We start from the raw sequence: 21,025 nt of genomic DNA on the forward strand, positions 1-21,025 counted from the left end.
CTTATTTTCATTTATTTATTTTCCAGAACATATCGCTCATTTTTTGTTTGCATAATAAGCGTATAATGGAAACAACGGGTAGAATTCTTCTTGTGCTGTGACTAAGCCTCAAGTGAACCATGTGTTCCGTCAGTTTGCAGCAGCGCAGAAGACGTGGTGAGAATCCCAGAAAACAATGAGGTCGGTATCATCCTCTTGACCATCACAACTCTGGACGGTGTTACGATCACCTTTGAGTCAGCACCAGAAAACAACCCATTTATAATTGAAGGAAACCAATTGAAGGCAAACCAGGTTCTGGATTATGAGGTGAGTGGGGGAAAATACATGAGCATATCTCTGGTCCTGTAACTGAAAATGTTTTGGGGGTTTTTTCTCAACAGCAACAGGACACTTATACGCTTATGTTGAAATGCTCCCAAGCCGCAACAGCGGAAACGGTGAGACATGCAGTTATGACCTTTGAAAAGCCTGGCAGTTCATCATCATGCCATAATTCTTCAATGTGATGTTCTCCATTTTGCATTTATAGTTGGAACTCCCTGTTTATGTGTTCGTGAGCAATCTGAATGACAACCCGCCAGTATTTGAGCAGAACCCATACAGAATCACTGTCCCTGAGGTAGGAACAGGTTTTCTTTTACTTTGAATGCAGGGGTTCACCCAGAACAGACCTGGGGCTTGCATAGGAGTTTCATTTAAGGGAACGCGGAAGTGTTGTGAGCGGTTAGCTTTACACTAAATAGAGCTGAGCTCTTAGGCACATTTACTGTTAGGGGCTTTTCACACTGCAGGTTCTGTCTCGGGTGGTCTGAGTTCAATTCGCCCCCTGCTGTGCAGTCTCGCACCTCTGTGAGAAATAGCTGGTTTGTGACCCACGATGAAGCAGGTCTCAAGGAAGTTGTCATCAGCCGCGCGACAGCCTATTTACCACCACCGGCTTGACCTCCTTATTTCTCTGTCACTTCTTAACGTTACGAGTCGTCGTCACCTCAGAACTGAACTGTTGACGGAGCTCCGCCACGGCTGTAAGAGAATGTGGCGTTTCACAGCCAAAACTAAACATGAAAGAGTCTTGTCATGTTTGTTTTACAAGGAAACAGCGGCAACACGCTGCGTAATGCGGAGCATTTTGATTGATCCACGCTGCTCTAGCAACACATTGAACACAGTGAGAGAGATTCCTGACAATCAAGAAGGTTTTAGTCAGTGAAGTTCAGATCCCAACATCAGAAATGGTCAATGAATAGGCTGGTGACCTTCAGTAACTTGGGGAAAATCAGCGTCTTTCCTCTTTGCTGTCCTCATGCAGACAGCTGCGCTGCAGCGAGACCACAGCAGTTACTGCGCGGCATTATTCATTTGAGCAAATCTGTCTGTCAATAAAATCAGATGTTTATCAACCTAATAAAGGCGAAAACATATGAGCTATCAAACATCCGCACACATCGCAAGTCCCGGACCACTGCGCTCCCGAGCGCAATTTTCTTCAGTTTTCTGGCAGTTTGAGAAGCTGTTTTTGAACGATGTTGTCCGCCCAGACTGCGAGCAGACCCTTTACTGCATTTATCGTGTTTGTGTGGAGTCGCGCTGTACATGTAGTTTCCGGCATCTAGCACAGAGTCACCTGAGGCGAGAAGCTCACCGCCTGCTGAGAGTTTCCCGAGACGAGGTGCAGCTCTCCAGCCGGGATCAAGTCCCCGGCCAAAACCCAACTCGCTTGTGTTCACATTTCGGACTTCTGAGCCGAAAGAGCTTTGTCTCGAGACAGAAGCCCTAGTGTGGAAGCGCCCTTATCTGTGGAAGTGGATTCTAAAGGTCCGCGATTGTTCGGTGGTCAGAGTGGTTCTCTCGTGAGCGTTTTTAATGTCACTTGATTTGATTATTTATTTTTTAATTTACAAAGCCATTCAATTAATTGGAGCGAATTGGAATTTTAGGGAAGTACATTTCAATCAACTCAACTGTTTTAAATGGCTCTCACATTGAGCTGGAGGAAACCACAGGGCCAAGCAGGTCATGCATCTGGATTTTAGGCTCGGTTTGGGTCGTCTAAAACCTTAAGAAGTGTGATGCATTTCTCTCTCAGGCATCTCCAATCGGTAAGTCAGTGGGACGATGCGAAGCAACAGACCTGGATAAACCCCTGCGGCTTTACTACACGCTGACCTCAGAGACGGTGAGAAAAAAATCAATAAGCAAAGAAGTAAATATAGAAATCTCCGCTTCTTTGAGCTCAGAATAGAAAACTACTTGTTTTAATCTTTGCAGGAGTACTTCAAACTGGAGGGGCCCAACCAGCCAAACATCCTAATAAATAAAATAATCGATTATGACAAAGTCAAAACTGACCAACTTGTTTTGCGCGCACAGGTAAGAGTTCCCTTCCTCTGTCTAAATGTCTTGGATGCACACAGTTCCTCAGCAGCCTTATTGCTGCTTCATGAATATACATGACAGTAAAACATTCCCACTTTATTCAAGCATGCTTTAACAAGTGTTTTTTTTTCTGGACACAGGACACACTTCCTAGTGAGGAGGGCACTATGACCAGCACCACCACCATCTTGATCACTATCTCAGATGTTGACAACAGACCCCCTTGGTTTCAGCCCTGTGACAAGTTGGATTTGGGAGGAGCTATTATCTGCCAAAATGATGGCTACACCGGCATGTTGACCATGGGTGAAAAAGTAGTAAGTACCTTCCAGGTGTCAGTATTTTAACCTGAAAGCCAAATGCATGCCTTCGGCAAACTCAAACGTCCGCTTTCCCAACGTCAATATATCACGCCATGGGAGGGAGGATGTGTTGACAAGACAGAAAGTGAGGCATGGTGACAGTGCCATAACAGTCCAGTAACAGTAGATATTGGTGCTTTGTGGTCAGAAGGCACAGTCAACGGCGGTAGAAGGACTGCTGAATAAAAATGCAGAAATCGTAGCGGTAGATGCTGCAGGAGAAAAGGCTGCAGTGGTGTTCGACTTTGGGTCACACTGAAGATTCTTCTTTTTTTACAGTACTTTCATTTCTCACAGTTTTCAAGCTATGACCATTTGAAACAGCGATATCAAATTGGAATATTTCATTGAAAAAACTCTAGGAAAATATATGTGAATCGTCTCCTGTTGGATCTTCTCCTGTTGTTGATGGCCAACCCGATCTGTACTCGCTTGGTGGAAAGTTGGCATATTGCTGTAGTGTCATGAGGAGGAGGAAGAGAATGAGCGGTGTTACTGTGAGATGGAATATGAGAAATGGGTTTCATCGTCATGAGAATTTGTAGCGGATAGGATGAGAAAAATCTCATACATAAGAGTGAGCAAATAGTGAAATCAGTTCTGTCTTCACAGAGAGACCAATGCTTCACCCTTGACTCAGATCCATCAGTTAATGCCATACTTTGCCACCTGAAGACGGAATTCCATTTTACTCAGAGCAAATGTATCAAACTCAAATCCGGCCCACCAAGTCATTTTATGCTGCCTACAAGAGCTTTAAATACACAGAGATGGCTAAGGTGTAGAATGTTGAAAGCAACAGCCGAGTTAATGTGTGGTATAATCATTTAGCTGGACACTGTTGAGTTAAACCAGACTGGTTGTGACTTTTCAGGCTGGCGTGTTGCCACTGCTTCCAGGACCCCTATATGCCATCGATGGTGACTCTGGGATCAATGGGGACATAACATACAGCATTGTGAGAGGTGGGTTCCAGCCTATGTCAATAACCAAGTGTTCTTGTCCTAGCGGTAGTAGTTTCCTAACTACTATAGCAAGGTCTTGCTGCAGTAGTTAGGAAGCAACAACTCTCCTTTTTTAGGAGACGCAAGCGGTCTGTTTCAAATGGACGAGACGACTGGAAACATCACCTTGCAGCGTTCTGTTGACATTGTTGGGCCCATCAGTCTCACTGTGGCGGTAAATATAATAGAGATAGAAGGAAATGTCTCTCCAAGTGATAGAATCCTTGTATATTTTGTGTCTGCAGGCTGCTGAGGTGGAAAACTCTCACCAGGTTTCCACTACCACTGTCACATTCCATGTTAAGGTCAACACCGACCATCCTCCGCGCTTTGAGAAAGAACAGTACAGTGCTGTTGTCGAAGAAGTGGGTGCCATGGCAATGGATGCAACAAATGCTGACAAACCGCTGAAAATCGTCGCCAAGGATGATGACTATGCCGCTGCAGGGGTAGGAAATCAGTATCAGTATTAATCGTTTTTGTATTTCCTTTAAATTAAGACATAAATGACATCACACGATTACACGTTTGAAGTTAAGTTTGTCTTGATGTAGGGCATCAACCCAAACATCATTTACCGGGTCATCGACAGTGAGGATTTCTCCATCAACGACGGCTTCTTGTACATGAACAATCCCAGGGCAGATGGCACACTAGCGCTGCAGGTTTGGATCACAGTCTAATATTCCTTGTCTGTAGTGTCTGATGATTCTTTGGTGTTCAGGTGAGGGCGGAGGACACAGAGAGCAAAGAAGCAGATACAGCGCAACTCACAGTGCAGGTGAAAACAGGTAAAAGCCACAAACATCGAGCTCGAGTTGCCCCTCACTCTGTATGGGCCAGTGCTAGTCTCATTACAACTTGCCCAGATTACCTAAAGTAAGGAAGAAATACCAGTTTCAGATGAATAACATGTAAGGAAATGTTAAAAAATATGCCCTACTGTGCCAATGAGGTGTTCAAATTTTGTTCCATTGTCTCAATAGGCCATGATGGTCATTTTAACCCTGTTCTTTCCTAGTTCTTTCCTACTTTACCTAGTAGCTAGACTCTTGCTGGTCTGCAACGTTTGGCTTTTTTGAGCTTCAAGATGATAAACTGTGATAGCCACTGATGCTTAACTGTTTAAAGTCTTTAGCCAAGCATCCCTTGCAGGTACTTCAACTTGTTCTCCTGGTACCCAACACAGAACTTTGAATGATTGTTGAATTTGTTAGTTTTTTATAAAGCATTAGACTGTACAAGTCAAGTACACAAGAACGTTTTCTCTTTGGCCTTCAATCTGACAGGTTCAGCAAATGGTGGAACCGAGCACACTTCATGATGTTCTCTTCTCCCAGGTTTAACCACTACCACAGTAGCTCCTGCGCCCACTTCTGGGGGCAGTATTACCACAATTAAGCCTGGTCCAACTCCAGAGGGAGGGGTTACCACCAATAAGCCAGGTCCAACCTCTGAAGGAGGCGTTTCCACCAATAAGCCGGGACCAACTCCAGAGGGAGGGGTTACCACCAATAAGCCGGCTCCGACTCCAGAGGGAGGGGTTACCACCAATAAGCCAGGTCCAACTCCTGAAGGCGGTCCTACCACTAATAAGCCGGCTCCGACTCCAGAGGGAGGGGTTACCACCAATAAGCCGGGTCCAACTCCAGACAGTGGTGTTTCCACCAATAAGCCGGGTCCAACTCCAGAAGGCGGCATTACCACCAATAAGCCGGCTCCGACTCCAGAGGGAGGGGTTACCACCAATAAGCCGGCTCCGACTCCAGAAGGCGGCATTACCACCAATAAGCCGGCTCCGACACCAGAGGGAGGGGTTACCACCAATAAGCCGGGTCCAACTCCAGACAGTGGTGTTTCCACCAATAAGCCGGCTCCGACACCAGAGGGAGGGGTTACCACCAATAAGCCGGGTCCAACTCCTGATGGCGGTGCTACCACCAATAAGCCGGCTCCAACTCCTGAGGGGGGTGTTTCCACCAACAAGCCGGATCCAACTCCTGAAGGCGGCGCTACCACTAATAAGCCTGGTCCAACTCCAGAGGGAGGGGTTACCACTAATAATCCCGGCCCAACCGATGACGCCGTTACAAAACCAAACGATGGAACCAGTGCAGTCCCCACCAAGCCTGACACAGGTGGTCTATCTCCCCTCACTCAGACGTCTATGGTCACAATACTGACATGGGAACACACAAAATCTGGCAACAGATGAACAGTGGATGACCTGGATCGTCTAATTTCAGGATTAAATGCAGCACTTCCCTCACTTTCTGAAATCTGTTTCCACAGAAAAGGGGCCCACATATGGACCTGGGGACATGGCTGCTGTAGGAGTAACCCTTGGAGTGCTGCTCCTCATTGCCCTGGTCGTCATTGGAGTTCTTGCCTGTCGCATGCAGAAGGGGAAAGCAGACTGGAGGAAAATCTATGAGGCTATCGTGTTCAAAGGAGCTGTACGTTCATAGTCCATTCTAAGCAGTTTTAAACTGTGATGTACTTGCCACACTAGTTCTAGGAACTCAGAGGCACAAAGTCTAATGTTTATTGTGTTTCAATCCTCAGTTGACCACTGGTTCGGGCAACAAGAAAGGAGCGCAGTTCACCAACCGCGCTTTCCAGAGTGATGAAGAAAAAGCAAGTGATGGCGGGACCATTACACGTAGGACGCGATACAGTGAAGAACCACAGAAACCCGTCGTAGACATCCCACAGAACGAAAATATTGCAATGGCTTCGTTGCCACTGCATGACTTGCTGGACGGTACCAGCAGTCAAAGTGGCACTGAAAGTGCTGAAAAGGAGGTGAAACCCATCTTGACCAAGGAGAGACGGGTTGATGATGGGTACAAAGCCGTCTGGTTCAAAACAGACATTGACCCGAGTGCCAACGAGGAGGTGGTCATTATACCCGATAGCAGAGAGAACGAGAATCAGGAGGAGACATCGCTCGATGGCAGAGAAGAGGAGGAGGACCAGCAGTCACCTAGAAGCTCGAGAGTTGGCTTTGCCGATTCAGATCATGACAGTGGACTTGGGGTGAGAATGGAGGATCCTAGTGACTACAGGGATGATAACATGCTCATCGATAGCTTGTGAATGCAGCGGATCCACCCACAATAAAATCTGATTTATCAACTGCCCGTCTTATAACCCTGTCCAGCCCTGGGCAAAGGTCATGTTCACCTCAAATTACCCAAACCGTTATGTAAATACTGGAAATATTACTATTCCTCACACTTTTTAATTTCCACATCGATCTGAGACTGTTTTTTTTCTAAATTTGAAGATGATGTTTGATTTAATTGTTTGTATTCCAAGTGTAACAAATGTAAATAATTGAAAATTGCATCATTGCCACTCACATGAAATCTTGCTGTGGTAACTACCTGGGACAAAGTGTAGTCATTTGTAAAATGTGTATTTATTTTTCAAATACAATAAAAACCTTTCGGCCACATCAGGATGAAGATCCATATAATGTAAGAGATGGAAGATTAGGGACCCTCACACTGAATATACAGTGCATTACAACCCTGTCGCCCCCTGGACATTTTTAAAAACTAAATGGAAATTGTCAGTGTGTAGTTATGTAGTATGCCATGTACTGGGATTTCACAAAAAACTTCCAAAGCACAACAGTTTTTGAAACATTTAAATACAATAAAAAACATCTCACTCACCAGAGACGCTGATGCTCAACATCCAACATCCATCCCTTTGCTGGTGCAGGAAAACTTCACTGACCGTTACTGAGGTGGTCTCTGCTTTTGCGCTGCCTCTTGTTTACGATGTCTAGCTTATATCGAAGTATAAGTCAGCTTCTCCTCATTTGGCCACAAAAACGCTCAACCTACAGTATTCCTGTTTTGAGAATGTTGCGTATTTTCAGAGTCAAACTTGCCTCAAGCAGTGATATTTTTGGTCCCTCACAGTTTGGAGCGCTGACACGTGTGTTAGCAAGTAGCCAAACCTCAGGTAATGATAGAGAAGCATCAAAATAAAACGGAAAATTGCTGGATTTATAGTCCGTCTAATTTAAGTTTACAAAATGGCCGCCTCATTCGACAACATAATACTCTGAGTGGGTTCCGTGCTTTCTTCTTTACGTAAATTACTCACAACTAGAGGGTACACAGTGACACCTAGAGGTTGAGATTTAAAAATCCACATGGCAACTGCGCCATTGATAATATCTTGGAAACTGTGAGAAATAAATACATTCGTAAACTTACATTGAGCGAACTTTAGAATTTGGATTGTGAATCTGCTGACATCAACAGGTGAAAACAAGTTCCGCAGATTAAAAACACGAGTCCAATATCAGTGCTCAGATGTTTGTATTAAAATAAAAATAATATTTAGGTGACATCAGTTTTGCTACCTCAATAACAGTCATCACGAGGAAAACAAAACAATTACAATGAATTGACCTTTCTGATTAAGGCTTTAGTGACTCAAGTAAAAAGGGGAAAACATGGAAGATTACAATCTGCCAGAAACCCTGACATTTACATTCATCCCCACCCTAACTTAAAAAAGTCAGCACTAAATGAAATGATTCCATGGAATTTGCTCATTAAACATTATTGAACTGTAGTTTGCCAAAAAATGAGTTTGAAAAGTTCACTTTTTTCAAGTTACATTCGTACATCAGAAAACTCATATACTGCACAATCTTTTCGTTCTAGATGAAATTTTACAAATCCATGAAGAAAGTAGCCTATTAGTTATCAGCACTGAGAATCTTCTTTTTATAAAAGCTTCAACTTGACTTCAAAAGTCAGTTGAACTTGTGCATTCACCAGGAGCTCACGATACGATGACTGACACCATATGACACAGTAGCTGTTGGTTTAAAAGTACCCAGTGCGCTTTGTACTCATGATAAAGCATTGCATCCCCCCCCCCAAAAAAAACAACAGCCCCTAACTACTAAAATGTTTAAGGCAAAAATGTAAAAAGTAGATATAGATATGATTGTTCTTGACATTTGTTTCCAAGTTGGAGCCCTCAAATACATACTAGGAGCATGGGAATATAGCTACACCAGATGAATCTTACGATTACATTTACATACATTTAGAGTACTGAGGAAATTCAAAGCCTTGTGCACCTCATATGAGCTGAATTCTAAAGACTCAAATCCACACGCTTTGTGTAGGACATGGAATGTATGAAGAGTATTTGACACTGATGTATGTGTTTCAGAATGCAATTTAAATAAAGTAAAAATCAGACACATTTACTAGCGTATACTGAGTGAGTTTTAGGCACAATAGGTAACAAAAAAAATGAAACATGAATTACCAGTCTCGCAATTTCAGTAAAAACTGCTACAAAAGAATTTCTTAAAATGATGACTCTTATCAAAAACACCTGAGAAGTAATACGCTTCATACAAGTGACACTCTACGTAGAAGACACAGTGAAATCATGTTAAAACAAACAAGCGACTGATTTAAAAACATCTGAGGTGTTTGTGAGACGGCCTCTACGTCTCGGGGCTGGCTGCCGTCGTCATGGTTACTACTTTCATGTACTGGTTGAAGATGGCGTCGAAAGCCTCGTCCCTGTGGATCATCGCCCCAAACACCATCGGCTGCACGAGAGATTCTTGGATTTAAAATCTTAAGCAAAGACAGTAATGGTGACCCCGACTTCAAAGGTCAAGGTCACAGCAGACTGACCCGTGGAACAACGAGTTCAATGAAACCTCACATCATTTCTAAACCAAGAGCGCCATCTAGTGGATTCTGAAAACTAGGACACAGTCCAATCAACTCTGCAGTACTGTATCACAATACCTCATCTACCCATCAGTACTGTACTCATGAATTTAAACATCAGGGTGGAAGTCCTCCAGCAATGAGCAAACTTTCACATAATCGCCATGTGGTGTTTATCTGTCGTACGTGTAGGCGTGTTCTCAGGAGTCAAGACTTGACTCAGTAAATATCCGGGAGCTCACTTACTCATGAATGACTGAATCTAAAGCAACATTTAAATTCCATCTGATTATTGCCATAATCAAACAAGTATCAGCTGGATTTATGAATTAGTTTTTTTAGCTAATGTAAGTGCTGAGTAAACAGCTTTACCTTCTGTGTTGACGGGGTGGCAATGGAGATCCCCATCCCAGATCCCGGCAGCACAGACAGGACTTTGTACTGTCAGGGGGTGAAAGAGAAGTTAGGATGGAAGGATGTGGAAAATATTGACCAACATTGACAACAAGTCAGCTCATCCACCTTCTGGATTTCTGTGATGTCTGCGAGTTTAATGACTTTGTTTCTCTTGGAGGATCCGGACCTGGAGCTGGAACTCTCAAAACACAGGTGACTAGGAGAAAGCAGATGAAGGGAATCATGAGGACAGGAGACCTTGAGCAGCAGGTGAAATCCAGGGTCACATTCTCACTTTTCTGTTACGTAGAGGAAGCCGTGACGAATGTAGTCCGTCGGTGACTTCCTGTCTCGGTTAATGAGGCAGCATCGCCAACCGTTCTCACACCCTGGGGCAGACATTTTTGTCGTTCATTGCGTTGCATTCATGCATGAACACAAGAGAACAGACATGTCTTCTCGTCTCAATGAAACAAACTGCCAATATCCATCACTACATGAGCATGAAACATTGGTAAGCCACCATATAATAAACTGGTTAGAAAGTGTTGAGCATATCTAATGTAAAACAGAATCATTATAGGTGAGAAAGTCAAAACATATCAGTGTAAAGTGCACCATTAGAATGTATTTAGAACTAACCATTTAATATGTGCATTTTCAGAATAATAACTTTGATACAGGATTAAAACAAGAAACAGATTTTTAGAAATTATTTTTAAAGATTCAAATACTGACACGCAAAAAGTCGATTTTAAAATCACCTGGCAGGGGGCGCTCACTCTCCAGCAGGTTGAAGACCTCATGGAAGGCTCCTCTTCTTGTGCTGTAAGATCTTCCTGTGTCCTCCTCTCGACTCAGACCCACAGGAGCAGCCGTCCCCAGGGCACCCCGCGACCCTGTAGCCTGACCCTGGGCAGGAGAGGAACGCAGCCAACCAACATAGATAAAATATTCTTGTAGACAGCTAACGTAGTTAGAAGTATAAAACTGAAGTTACCATAACTTCTTCTGTATGGATAACCGCTTTGTAGCTGTTTCATTTTTCATAGAATTTCAAATGTACTGTTTGTGTAAACAGTAGATTTGGGAATTATTATATAGTGTAAATATACACTGCAAATATATTAAAATATATTTATATTTACAATGTAAATATATCTGATATATTTACACACAAAACACCAACATAATTAATATACAGCTGCAGTTAAAAGGTAAAGAGGAGATCAGACTTTGACCAGAAGGGTACTGGGGAGAGATGGACTCAGGACATCACCTAAGCTTTTCTGGTTGCTAAACACACGCTACTGAACGCAGCACTGTAAACGCACACAGGTGAATCCTACCTGGTCACACTCGGAAGGCTGAGAGACAGAGAAATGCGACAACTCAAAACCCTAAAGAAACAGCGTCACTGACCCACTAACCCAGGTGCACCCAGCTCTCACTGATAGCGCAGCTATATACTTTACACCAGGAACCACAAAACCTTAAGAGACGAAACTGCTGATAAGATTCCCCTTTAATACAGAGGGCAAAACATACTGTGTGGAATGCACATACTGCACAGTAAAACATAAACTTTTTCTGTTTGTTTCCGGCTTAATAGAAAGTATGTACTGTCTATTTTTGGAGACAAATAAATAAAAGGCCTAAAAGGTAGAAGATATTAAAGTCATCCACAGGGAATTTTTTATTTACCTTTTTAACATTTAACTGTGCTGAAGTTCATAAATCTCACAATAAAATGACAACCATCCAGCAATATACTTTATGAGACACAAGCTTATTTTTCTTTTTATTACCATCTACATGCTCCATGATGCGCTGCAACAGCTCATATCTGTTTCAATAGCCAAAGAGCTGAAGATTTGCAAGAAATACTGAAGGAGAAAAATTGTCTGTGATGTGTTCTCCTGTAGGGACCAATGATATAACATATCAAAACAAAGTATAAGAATTAGGGAACTAAAGGGAAAAGTGAAGTGAGTATCTCACAGAGAATTGAGTTCCTATTGAAGCAAGACTTGTTTATTTAGGCTTTCATTTCAGATGCAGTTTCACCTGACTAATGTAGTCGAGCATCCTTGAGGGACCAATTATACAGTCAGGACTACGATCGGAATTAAATGAGTTACTTACGTGGAAACACAGCCGACTAATGATAATAAAACGCAAACAAAGAGGACAGTGGCTGGAGGCTGTGAGTCTTAACTCACCCGTCTGCTCATGGAAGTGCTGCTTCGCTCCTTCTGCTGCAGGTCAGTGGGTAAGTTGGTCCAGATGACGTACGGCGTGTCGAAGCGCTGCCTCAGCTTGGGACAGCTCTTGAAGATGAGGTTGATGATGAAGAACTTGATGCCTGCATACACGACTGAGAGAAGGCAGGTTATGTAGACGCTAACTGAGCCCTTGAGTGACATGAACACACAAGTGTGCTTGAGCTTTGTGTTTACACAACCTAAGCAACGATGTTGTCACTCTCTTACTGCAGTTATGAGATCGGTAGCATGAAGTAAATTCAAAAATAGTTGTGGACTGAGAAAAAGGTGTGTGTCTATGTGAAAGCCAACAGGCCACAGAAGCACGATGGTGAGGAACTATTCCATACTGACAGACACTGACTGGTGTGAACAGAAAGTAATTCAAAGTATGAGGTGCATGATTCAACAGCTCAAGGACACTCTTTAAATCAGGGAGAACATACCGATGATTAAGCCGAGTAAACTGTACGGCAGCAGGCAGGAGGAGACAAAGGCGACCCACAGACCCACGTACAACTTCTGAGTCAACTCAGGACGAACCCACATGAAGAGACTGCAAAAAAAAAACAAAAAAAAAACAGTTTTGACCAAGCTCCTTCAGTTCGAGTATCAAATTCTTGAACTCACTTCTTTATCTTCTCCAAGATGTTGGCCATCCTCCCAAACAAATTCTGTCAAGATTACGCAAGGGAGAAATGTTTTCTTACAAAACAATCTTCTGAAATTTCACTGAAAGTTTGCCTCACAGAGATTCACCTGTGCTTTCTGAGCCACGTCCAGAACCAGCTGGAACTTCTCTGACACCGACAAGTCTTCTTTGGGAGGCTCCTGGAGCAGACACAGTGACAGCATTTCAGACTGACATGAAATTGTTTGACGTTTGACATGAAGGGTTTAACAGAAACAACAAGTTTGCAGCAATAGGTGGTGCACAGCAGGATGGATGGATTTCTGGCAGCAAACCAATGGCATGCTCTTGCGTCTTGCGCCATGCGTCATGGGTTTACTCCTATATCGGGAGGTTTTAGCATTGAAATCCAAGTGAGCCATATGTTCCACAGACGCAAGCAGCTTAACATAATTTCCTTGGGTGGGCAGTTGGTCTCGTCATTTGTAAAAGGACAAAGTGCTTTGAAATAAATACATATTATCAAATTATTAGAAAAAATCCAGATAAAGGGCATATTGTTGGTGTATCTGAATACATTACATTTAATATATGCATACATTTAATTCAATCATTTTATAAATATCTGAGTCTTTTAATGGACAAACAAACCCATACCAGCTAAACCTCACTACAAATAAATGCTCTTCTTCAAGGGGCAAATGGACCCCTAAAGATGCATTTCCCCTCCAAACTGACAATATAAAAACAAACGGTACATGTGAGATTCCCTACCACGGGTTCAGATATTTCCGGCACAATGCTCCACTGGATCCTCCAACCCCTGAGAGGACAGAAAACAAACACATAAGACAAACACTGGAACAAACTGATGATGGGGAACTGTCAGGAAGCAAACCTGGAGATGAGATAATTCAAAGACAAGCGAACGATGGCGAGGAAGAGGAACATGGGGATGGTCCAGCCATACCAAGCAGTGTACATGTAAACCTGTCGAGCACAGACATGCAAATTAAAATATCCACCCATCCAACATTGATATTAAAACCAGTAGACAAGATAAGAGCATTAACTTGCTAAACATTAAAGCTTGTTTCATGATACTCTGGAGAACTGAACTTTTATCAGGAAGAAAAGAGGGCTTTGAGAACTCACAATAAAAGCGATGGCAGACGTATAGAACGAATACCAGGTTGATAAGGCAGTGAGGTTCCTTTTGAAGTTGGTCACGGGTTTTAATCCACGTTCTTAAATCACAAAACACTCTGTCGTTAGAGACAAAACTGACAGGAAGAAAAACATGTACATCATTACACTTACTGAGTCGCCTCATGTTCTCTGTCAGCCTGTGGAGCAAGGAGCAGAGGTGCGAGTGAATTAAAAAAACAACTACAGCAATTTTGCAAACATGCTTATCAAAAACAGATGAAAAATAACACGATTCAATACATAAATGAAATGTATAAGGAGGCTGAATGGATGTACATATTTTGTGAAGCGACATTTTAAGCATGAATGTCCATGGTCGCACCTCTTGGCACTCAGTGGCTCATCTGGTTCTGGTGGCGCCTCCTCTGGTTGGAAGCGGAAGTCTTCTATATAATCTCCAAACCGACTGTAAAGCCATTTCTGGAAGCTGCTGGAAAGGGAAGACTTCTGCCTCTCTGAAGAGAAGACAAATTGCAAAATTAATAGGAATTCATTAAATACATTTACCGTAATAAATGTAATGTATAAACATTACTTACCACCTTGGTTTTCATGACAAAACCAAGGTGGTAAGTAATGTAAATACACTGAATTACTGAAACATTAAACATCTTAAATGTAACACAATGGCAAAAGAACTTGAATTATTGCTTTGAATTAAGAAACTTAGAACAAAAAAGACCAAAATAAACCAATATATTACAGGTCTAATGCCCAAGTAATTGACTTATTATTGAATACAGGGCTGTAACTGCTGTAACACAAATGAATCAAACCCAATATTTTTGTAATCTAAATTTGTAAAATGAATTCACCTGCAATGCTGACTGAAGGAGAAGGGGGTGCTGTGCTTCTAGCATTGAAGGAGGGTGAATCTTCAAGACTTGGAAAAAGTAAGAAAAAACAAAGGTGTCAAAAGATGAATTGCCATTTTTAGCTGTCTAGTAAAGTTAGTATCAAAGACCTGGATTTCATGGCCTCGTTGATCTTCTGCTCCAGTTCCTGGTTCCGGCAGCGTTCTTTTTCCAGTTCTTGTTTCAAGGAGTCCATGTTGGAATCCTCGTCTCGAATTTTCCTCAGCTCCTCCTCTGAAACCAGCATAGGGCATTGATTCTAGCTAGCTGTGTTTCATGGTTTGTGTTCAAAAAGAAGGTTTTGACTCACCTAAGAAGTGCTTCTCCAATAAGGCAACCTCAAGAAGAGCTTTGACCTCATTCATGTCAGACCTTCCATCATCTTGAAGTCCTGCGTTTGCAACCTGAGAGACAGAAATACAGAATACATCCCATATTAGTTTAGAAAATATCCAAATGATAGAAGAGTGATTAGTGCCGCAGGTCGCAGGACAGTTCCCGGCCACGTAACTGGGGTAGAGTGCAATAAACAAAAGAAAATGAGACAAGACGATATGAATGCATGATTTACAAGTGCAGAAGAAGAACTGAAAAACCGAGGGACGCGAACCAAACAAAAAAAGGGTCACGTCAGATTTGAGTGTATGACAGTCTTTGTACCTGTATTTCACTCTGCTGCTCACTATCCCCATCTCTAACCTCCTCTATCTCCCTGATGGAGTCCCGAGGTCTGACCACAAGCTCCTCGGTGCATTCTGTGTCAGAGGCGTTGGGCGAGTCGGCTGTGTCGTCGTCCCGTCGACCACGGAAGCGAATCCTGTCCAGACGCTTCCGCATTGTGAGCCACAGAAGAGCAGGACCTTACCTGAACATGGCAGAGGGGAAACCTGCAAACACACAAGGATTAAGTCAAGTAATGTTAAATAAACGTTCAGTAAGCGGTCTCTCACATGTGTTGGAGCAGTGCTGATATGAGTGGGTATGATTCTCAGCCTCAATTTACAGATGTGATTTAAAGACAGATTTAAAAGTGCGACAGCTGCAGAGGCAGGAACTGAAATTGGGTCAGCATGCGATCACAGGACATCCCTTATGTTTGGAATTTTTGGCTGGCATCTCTTATCCCTGGAACATTTTGGTGGGATTTGCTTATTGTAACATTCTGTACTTTGTCTTTATGACTAACTATTGCTATTAATAAACACAACTAAAAAACAATACCTAACTCTAGTTCACTATATTTGTGATTAAACACATGTATGAACAGTCTCAAATTCTAAATAATAGAAAGTGAACTGATCACAGAACTGTGACCACAGATACGTTTCTGTGTACTCTGGATCACAGAGGGTGTTTGTTCAGGATGCAGTCAAGCGTGAAAACATACTCAAACACATGCACGATATAGAGTTTAGGAGGTCGCGTTCATCGTCTTTAGAGTTCATGTTTAAAAAGGTTACATGCTGGGTGAGCAGGATGACAGAGAGCAAACACCAGAGGCACAAAGTTTCGGCTGAACAGATCAAATCCGGTCAGTGTGCAGTCTGCCTTGCATCAATAGTGCGGCATCCACTCCACTTTGGGAAATAAAGTTAACAATCCGGAAATACGTGATATCAAATGTTAATGTTTAACGTTATGCATGCATTTATGCAGGGTACTGCTGTCACTGTCATATCCATTTTCGCTGTTGCTTTTGGTAATTTGTGAAATACACACAACTTTCCTTTTATGCTATTGCAGTGTAGACTGCAACACTAACTGATACTATCTTATAGGTGCATCAGATGTGAATCTGGACATGCAGTACATATCTGCTCCAATGATTATACAAGTTTTTTGTTTGTCTTGTGGCAGTGTCTAGACTGGTCAACCTGTTGTTGTCTAACTTGCCCAACTACTCCTACAGTACAAGGCGACTATGGTTCTGCACTGTTTGAACACAGGCGGTTGTGGGATGACATGGTGTTAATGATTTTATAATACTGTCTGCTTATTCAATACTTGGCCTTGGATGACATAAACACATTTAAAGGATACACAGATTTGCTTATTTTTAATTTTACTTAATTCACATAAAAATGCAATTTTAATTAGTCAATGAGATATAAAATGTTTATATAAAATAATATATTTGGAAATGATTTTAGAATAATAATAACATCAGATGAAACCACCACGCTGCATTTTAGAATTAATAAATAAATTGTTGTAGTAAAATTACTGACATCATCATTGTATAATCGTTTTCTGTACCCGAAAGCATGAGGTATTTTGTATGTATCTTTTCAATACAGATTGCAGGGAGGGGTGGCACTGCCTTAAGCATCACCCACAAAAGAACCATTCGCCGTCAAAGTGCCCGTAGCGAGGACGTATTCTGTGGTCCCGGAAGGACAGTCCGCTCCCTCGGAACCGAAGCCACCTGGAACTACCAACATGTTGAAGGTGGGATTGAAGAACAGCTTCACGTATTGTCTCACCTTTAACCTTCACGTCTCCTCTTCAGCGCTCCAAGCACGCGCACACGCGCTCGAATCTTTAAACCTGTCGTGACTCAATTCAAGCCAAAGGTTTCTTGAACTCTTCGTAAGATAGACCAGGTCCAGTTAGCCTGACAGCCCAGCCGAACCCACTAACGTAGGCGTGGCTCAAAACATTACGTCATTGCGTTCGTTCTTAAAGAGGAAGTAAGCCGATTCTTTCAGCGGCAAAATCGATTCTTTTCATAATATTTCACAATATAAGGTTTTTGAGTAGCATGCGTTTACACCACCTCAGAAAAACGACATTGCCACTTGTACTGGTTGTTTGTTTAAGCGGGCAGGAAGAAGGTGGGTGATATAAAGTTTCGCACCTGAGCTTGAAAACAGCTCTGTCAAAGATGAGATGTAGTTCGCACCTGACCGTTAGATGGCAGCACGCACTTTCATAGTTTTCAACAAACAAGAAGAAGTCAAACAGGGAACCGTCTGTAGAGGAGGACATAGTTTTGAGAAGTTTCACTGGCGATATAGACGTTTGTGTTCTCATGACTGGGACAACATGGTGTCTTCGGTTGAGAACACACAAGTGAAGCAGGTAAGATTTACCTGCGACAGGTGGCGGGTCACAGTACTGCGGGGACATGAAAAACCCCGCCACACCACACCTATTAAACCAGCTGGGTTAAATCGAACTGTTCGGGCAAATGAATATACTCAAACCCTGGCTGTTTACGATAGTTGCCATTAAACATCAATTCCACAAATTTGTTCGAATACTGTAAAATTGGCAAGTGATATTGACAAAGTTTGTTGTTATTAAATTATTATGATCAAAAGTTTTGTTGATGATTATTTTAAACATTTATTTTTCTAGCTTCAGTCAGTATCGTAGTTGCAATTCGTGTCTGAGCGCTTTTACATTTATCAAAAAATTGTATGTTGTGATATGATTTCTTTACAGTAATATCAGTGAACTTTCATACTGTGGTTCACCCCCAGACAACTGTATTTTCTTTACATTTAAGTGTATGTATGTGCTTCCACAGAAGGACAGGGAGAAAGCTTTGGTTGTTGCCATCACGTCTTCAGCTGCATTTGAAACCGGACAGAATGATGATGTGTATAAGGAGGGGGTGGCTTTCCCTTTGCTGCAGGTAAAATTATTCTTTGCCTTGCTCAGGGTTTATGTGAACACATGGGCCGCTTTTGCTGTGTCTTTTTAATTCACATTTGCTTTTTTGTTTTCAGGCATTGCAGAGGGTGAATGAGCGGCTCCTGGAGGAAAACCCAGCCGAGGAGCTTCTATTTGATGTTGTTTTGATCACAACTAACACCCAGCAGCAGCAGAAGAGCAGTTGCATCACCAGCACCACGCGTCACTATGGTAATTTAACAGCAAACACCAAGCATCGCCAGATATTACTACAGCTTCACCTGAGTACTGAGCATCAATAACCTAGGTGCTTTCATTTTGATCACTTACCTGCTGACACTGTGATTATAATTATTATTTTAGTAATTGCTATGAATTTAAAGACCATTTTTCCCAGCACAGTTGGATTTGTGGTAATAGGTGTGCCTTTTATTGCAGGTCTTGATGTCAGCAGGTTCTGTTTTTCCTGTGAGGAAGATTTTGTTGAGACTTTACTGGAAAACAATGTGAGTCTGTTCCTGACTGCTAGTCAGAACGAGGCAGCAAAAGCATCACTACGAGGTCAGTATCATATTGTTGTGGTATTTACAACTCCAGCGATGAATGAGATTTTAGCTGACAAGGAAATTTACAAGGATGCTGTTTCATAAATGAATATCATACATGAAAAGGTTTTATGAACTTACAACAGTACTCTGTATTCAGATGAAGAGCTTTACGTCAGACATTGCTATTTTGTGTGACGATGTCGCACAAGCTGATGGTTTTATCTGTAGTCGTTGACAATACATCAGCATGTCGCATAGAGACCTCATTTATGGGTTCTCCCTATTGATCTCATTGGGATTTGAACCTATGACTTACTACATCAAAGTATTGTCGTTACTTGGTTCTGTATGAGTCATTACAATGGCAACATTTAGGAGGAATCCGTTGTTGTAAAGTTCTTGTCCCTCTCTGTCTGTTCTTTACAAATGCAGTTCAAATACTGCTGTATTTGGGTTTAAAGTTAAATGTCTTGTGCCGTTTGTATGTGTTGTGTTATAAATTACCAACAGCAAATAGGAGTGTTGTAGATTTCCCATTCTTGTATAGACCAACCAAACAAAAATGTATCCTCCAAAACATTGAAGATTTAACGCATTAGGTGTGGTCTCAATAGAAATTTAGTTGCATTTATGACCATCATTAGCAGCAATTTTCGATGGAGTTCAGTCTATATAAAGATGAGCTATTTATTGAGAAGGCAAATATCTGTCATCCTCTCAGGGGTCACTTCTGCACTTCTCAGTGGTCAAACAGCAGCTGCGCCATCAGAACAGCTCAGGATTTTGTTCTGTGGTGACTCGCTCATGCAGGAAGGGACCTTCCCACCCTCGGTCTCGCAGGTGAGCTGTCCTGCAGCCCTTGTTGAACATCTGGCCAGACTTTTTTAATGACTTGTCACTGTTTGCTCAACAGAGTTTTATAACACAGATTGGGGAGATGCGGAGCCGGTTCAGTGTGATGGACAGCCCTCTCACTTTCATCATGGTTACCTCTCGAGGGGACAGGGAGAACGGGCGCCAGGCGCTGGAGTGGTTGCGTACCCGGGGCATCAAGGTAGACGAGGCCTACTGTCTGGCCGGAGCGCCCAGGCGCCCAATCATCAACCTGATACGACATCACTTCCTGCTTAGCAACAGTGTACAGGCATAAAAGCTTTTCAACTTCTTCTGCTTTTTTTCAAAATGTCATTGAATTTTAAATATTTCTTGTTCTTGGTGTGGCGTGCTGCTTCTAATCTTGAACCTCGTTTTTAGTTAAATCCACGTCAGTGTTTCCCTAACAGTCGATGCAGAGAAACCTGCCCAAACTCAATAAGTGGCACATGAATTAGCACGCCGGGTGGGCGATATTGCACTAGTATCCTGCAGGGGGCAGCAATGTCTTTAAAACACGTACAATTAATGACTTAAAACCCTTTGATAAAAGGCATTTTCCTTTGCTGTCCTTGTAATTTAGGTGTTGGTGAGCTGTCACAACAATAAAACGTCAATGCACTTGCCACATTAGTTGCCGTCTTGTCTCAGTTGGTGGTGTTAGCCAAAATGCTCTTTCAGCTGCTGGGTCAGAGGAGGTGATATAAGAAAGCTAGAAGTCAGAGTTTTGAACATCCTCCATGTTGTTCTCATACCAGGAAGCTATAGCCTCTGTCGTCCATCATCGGAGCGTGTGAGACCAGTCAGGTCCCGCCTGCATCTGTCGCCTCATCGCTTCTCCAGAAATTAAAACATGTTCTTGAAATTGAACAGCCCTGATGTGGCCCCATCCAAATGACAGTTGTATATTACCAGAGTTGTCTGGGACGCCACGACGCTGGCGTTTCCATTATGTGCGCCTCTATCAGTGGCTGAGTTGGAGCAATTAAAACATGGCGTTGCTGGAGTTGGTGCAGGCTGAGAATAAACAGGTTTGACTACAATTGTTTGGCTCATTAGAGCTGACGTTCTTATTTTGATGTGGAAGGAGATGGTTCTGAGCTATACAGTGAAATCCAGCCTCCTCCTATTGTGCCA

The 21,025-nt window shown here is 42.5% G+C and overlaps 3 protein-coding genes across 5 annotated transcripts; 2 read left to right on the forward strand and 1 right to left on the reverse strand.

Annotated features, from left to right (window-relative positions):
• The first annotated feature begins 65 nt into the window (after nt 1-65).
• Nucleotides 66-6,844, forward strand: LOC128771378 (cadherin-related family member 5-like). Its single transcript, XM_053886796.1, has 15 exons — nt 66-78; nt 134-309; nt 384-440; nt 533-622; nt 2,090-2,179; nt 2,272-2,373; nt 2,520-2,696; nt 3,616-3,706; nt 3,823-3,920; nt 3,991-4,194; nt 4,300-4,410; nt 4,470-4,536; nt 5,086-5,883; nt 6,038-6,201; nt 6,311-6,844. Exons 1-15 carry the CDS (start codon nt 66-68, stop codon nt 6,842-6,844), a joined length of 2,772 nt encoding a protein of 923 aa, XP_053742771.1.
• A 1,224-nt stretch (nt 6,845-8,068) lies between these two features.
• Nucleotides 8,069-17,462, reverse strand: LOC128770696 (GRAM domain-containing protein 4-like). Of its 2 annotated transcripts, XM_053885494.1 has the most exons (20): nt 17,312-17,462; nt 15,489-15,715; nt 15,139-15,232; nt 14,939-15,062; nt 14,790-14,857; nt 14,297-14,429; nt 14,086-14,111; nt 13,921-14,012; nt 13,664-13,755; nt 13,540-13,588; nt 12,894-12,965; nt 12,765-12,808; nt 12,581-12,690; nt 12,093-12,247; nt 11,220-11,237; nt 10,635-10,782; nt 10,166-10,259; nt 9,997-10,087; nt 9,847-9,915; nt 8,069-9,347 (listed from the first exon to the last, which is right to left on the reverse strand). In XM_053885494.1, exons 2-20 carry the CDS (start codon nt 15,663-15,665, stop codon nt 9,240-9,242), a joined length of 1,764 nt encoding a protein of 587 aa, XP_053741469.1. In that variant the 5' UTR covers nt 15,666-15,715; nt 17,312-17,462; the 3' UTR covers nt 8,069-9,239. The 2 variants fall into 2 exon arrangements, with proteins under 2 accessions (XP_053741469.1, XP_053741470.1); XM_053885495.1 differs by lacking the exon at nt 11,220-11,237.
• LOC128770698 (cytosolic 5'-nucleotidase 1A) lies at nt 17,102-20,521 on the forward strand. 2 transcript variants are annotated; one of them, XM_053885499.1, is made up of 6 exons: nt 17,102-17,276; nt 18,361-18,468; nt 18,563-18,698; nt 18,906-19,028; nt 19,737-19,855; nt 19,929-20,521. In XM_053885499.1, the coding sequence occupies exons 1-6, from the start codon at nt 17,268-17,270 to the stop codon at nt 20,163-20,165; spliced, it is 732 nt and encodes a 243-aa protein (XP_053741474.1). In that variant the 5' UTR covers nt 17,102-17,267; the 3' UTR covers nt 20,166-20,521. The 2 variants fall into 2 exon arrangements, with proteins under 2 accessions (XP_053741474.1, XP_053741473.1); XM_053885498.1 differs by lacking the exon at nt 17,102-17,276 and adding an exon at nt 17,758-17,909.
• The last annotated feature ends 504 nt before the right edge of the window (nt 20,522-21,025 follow it).

This window comes from Synchiropus splendidus, chromosome 14, assembly GCF_027744825.2.
Source record: "Synchiropus splendidus isolate RoL2022-P1 chromosome 14, RoL_Sspl_1.0, whole genome shotgun sequence".
In the NCBI taxonomy this organism is placed as follows: domain Eukaryota; kingdom Metazoa; phylum Chordata; class Actinopteri; order Syngnathiformes; family Callionymidae; genus Synchiropus; species Synchiropus splendidus.

Bases quoted from the DNA above. Each gene is read 5' to 3' on its own strand.
- LOC128771378 (XM_053886796.1), top strand. The intron at 2,180-2,271 runs GTGAGAAAAAAA...TAATCTTTGCAG, and splicing joins ACACGCTGACCTCAGAGACG to GAGTACTTCAAACTGGAGGG. The intron at 3,921-3,990 runs GTAAATATAATA...TTGTGTCTGCAG, and splicing joins CCATCAGTCTCACTGTGGCG to GCTGCTGAGGTGGAAAACTC.
- LOC128770696 (XM_053885494.1), bottom strand. From the start codon at position 15,665: ATGCGGAAGCGTCTGGACAGGATTCGCTTCCGTGGTCGACGGGACGAC. The intron at 15,063-15,138 runs GTGAGTCAAAAC...TGCTGGTTTCAG, and splicing joins ATTGGAGAAGCACTTCTTAG to AGGAGGAGCTGAGGAAAATT. The intron at 12,248-12,580 runs GTATGTTCTCCC...GCCTTCTCTCAG, and splicing joins TTTACTCGGCTTAATCATCG to TCGTGTATGCAGGCATCAAG.
- LOC128770698 (XM_053885498.1), top strand. From the start codon at position 17,874: ATGGTGTCTTCGGTTGAGAACACACAAGTGAAGCAG. The intron at 17,910-18,360 runs GTAAGATTTACC...GTGCTTCCACAG, and splicing joins AGAACACACAAGTGAAGCAG to AAGGACAGGGAGAAAGCTTT. The intron at 19,029-19,736 runs GTCAGTATCATA...TCATCCTCTCAG, and splicing joins AGCAAAAGCATCACTACGAG to GGGTCACTTCTGCACTTCTC.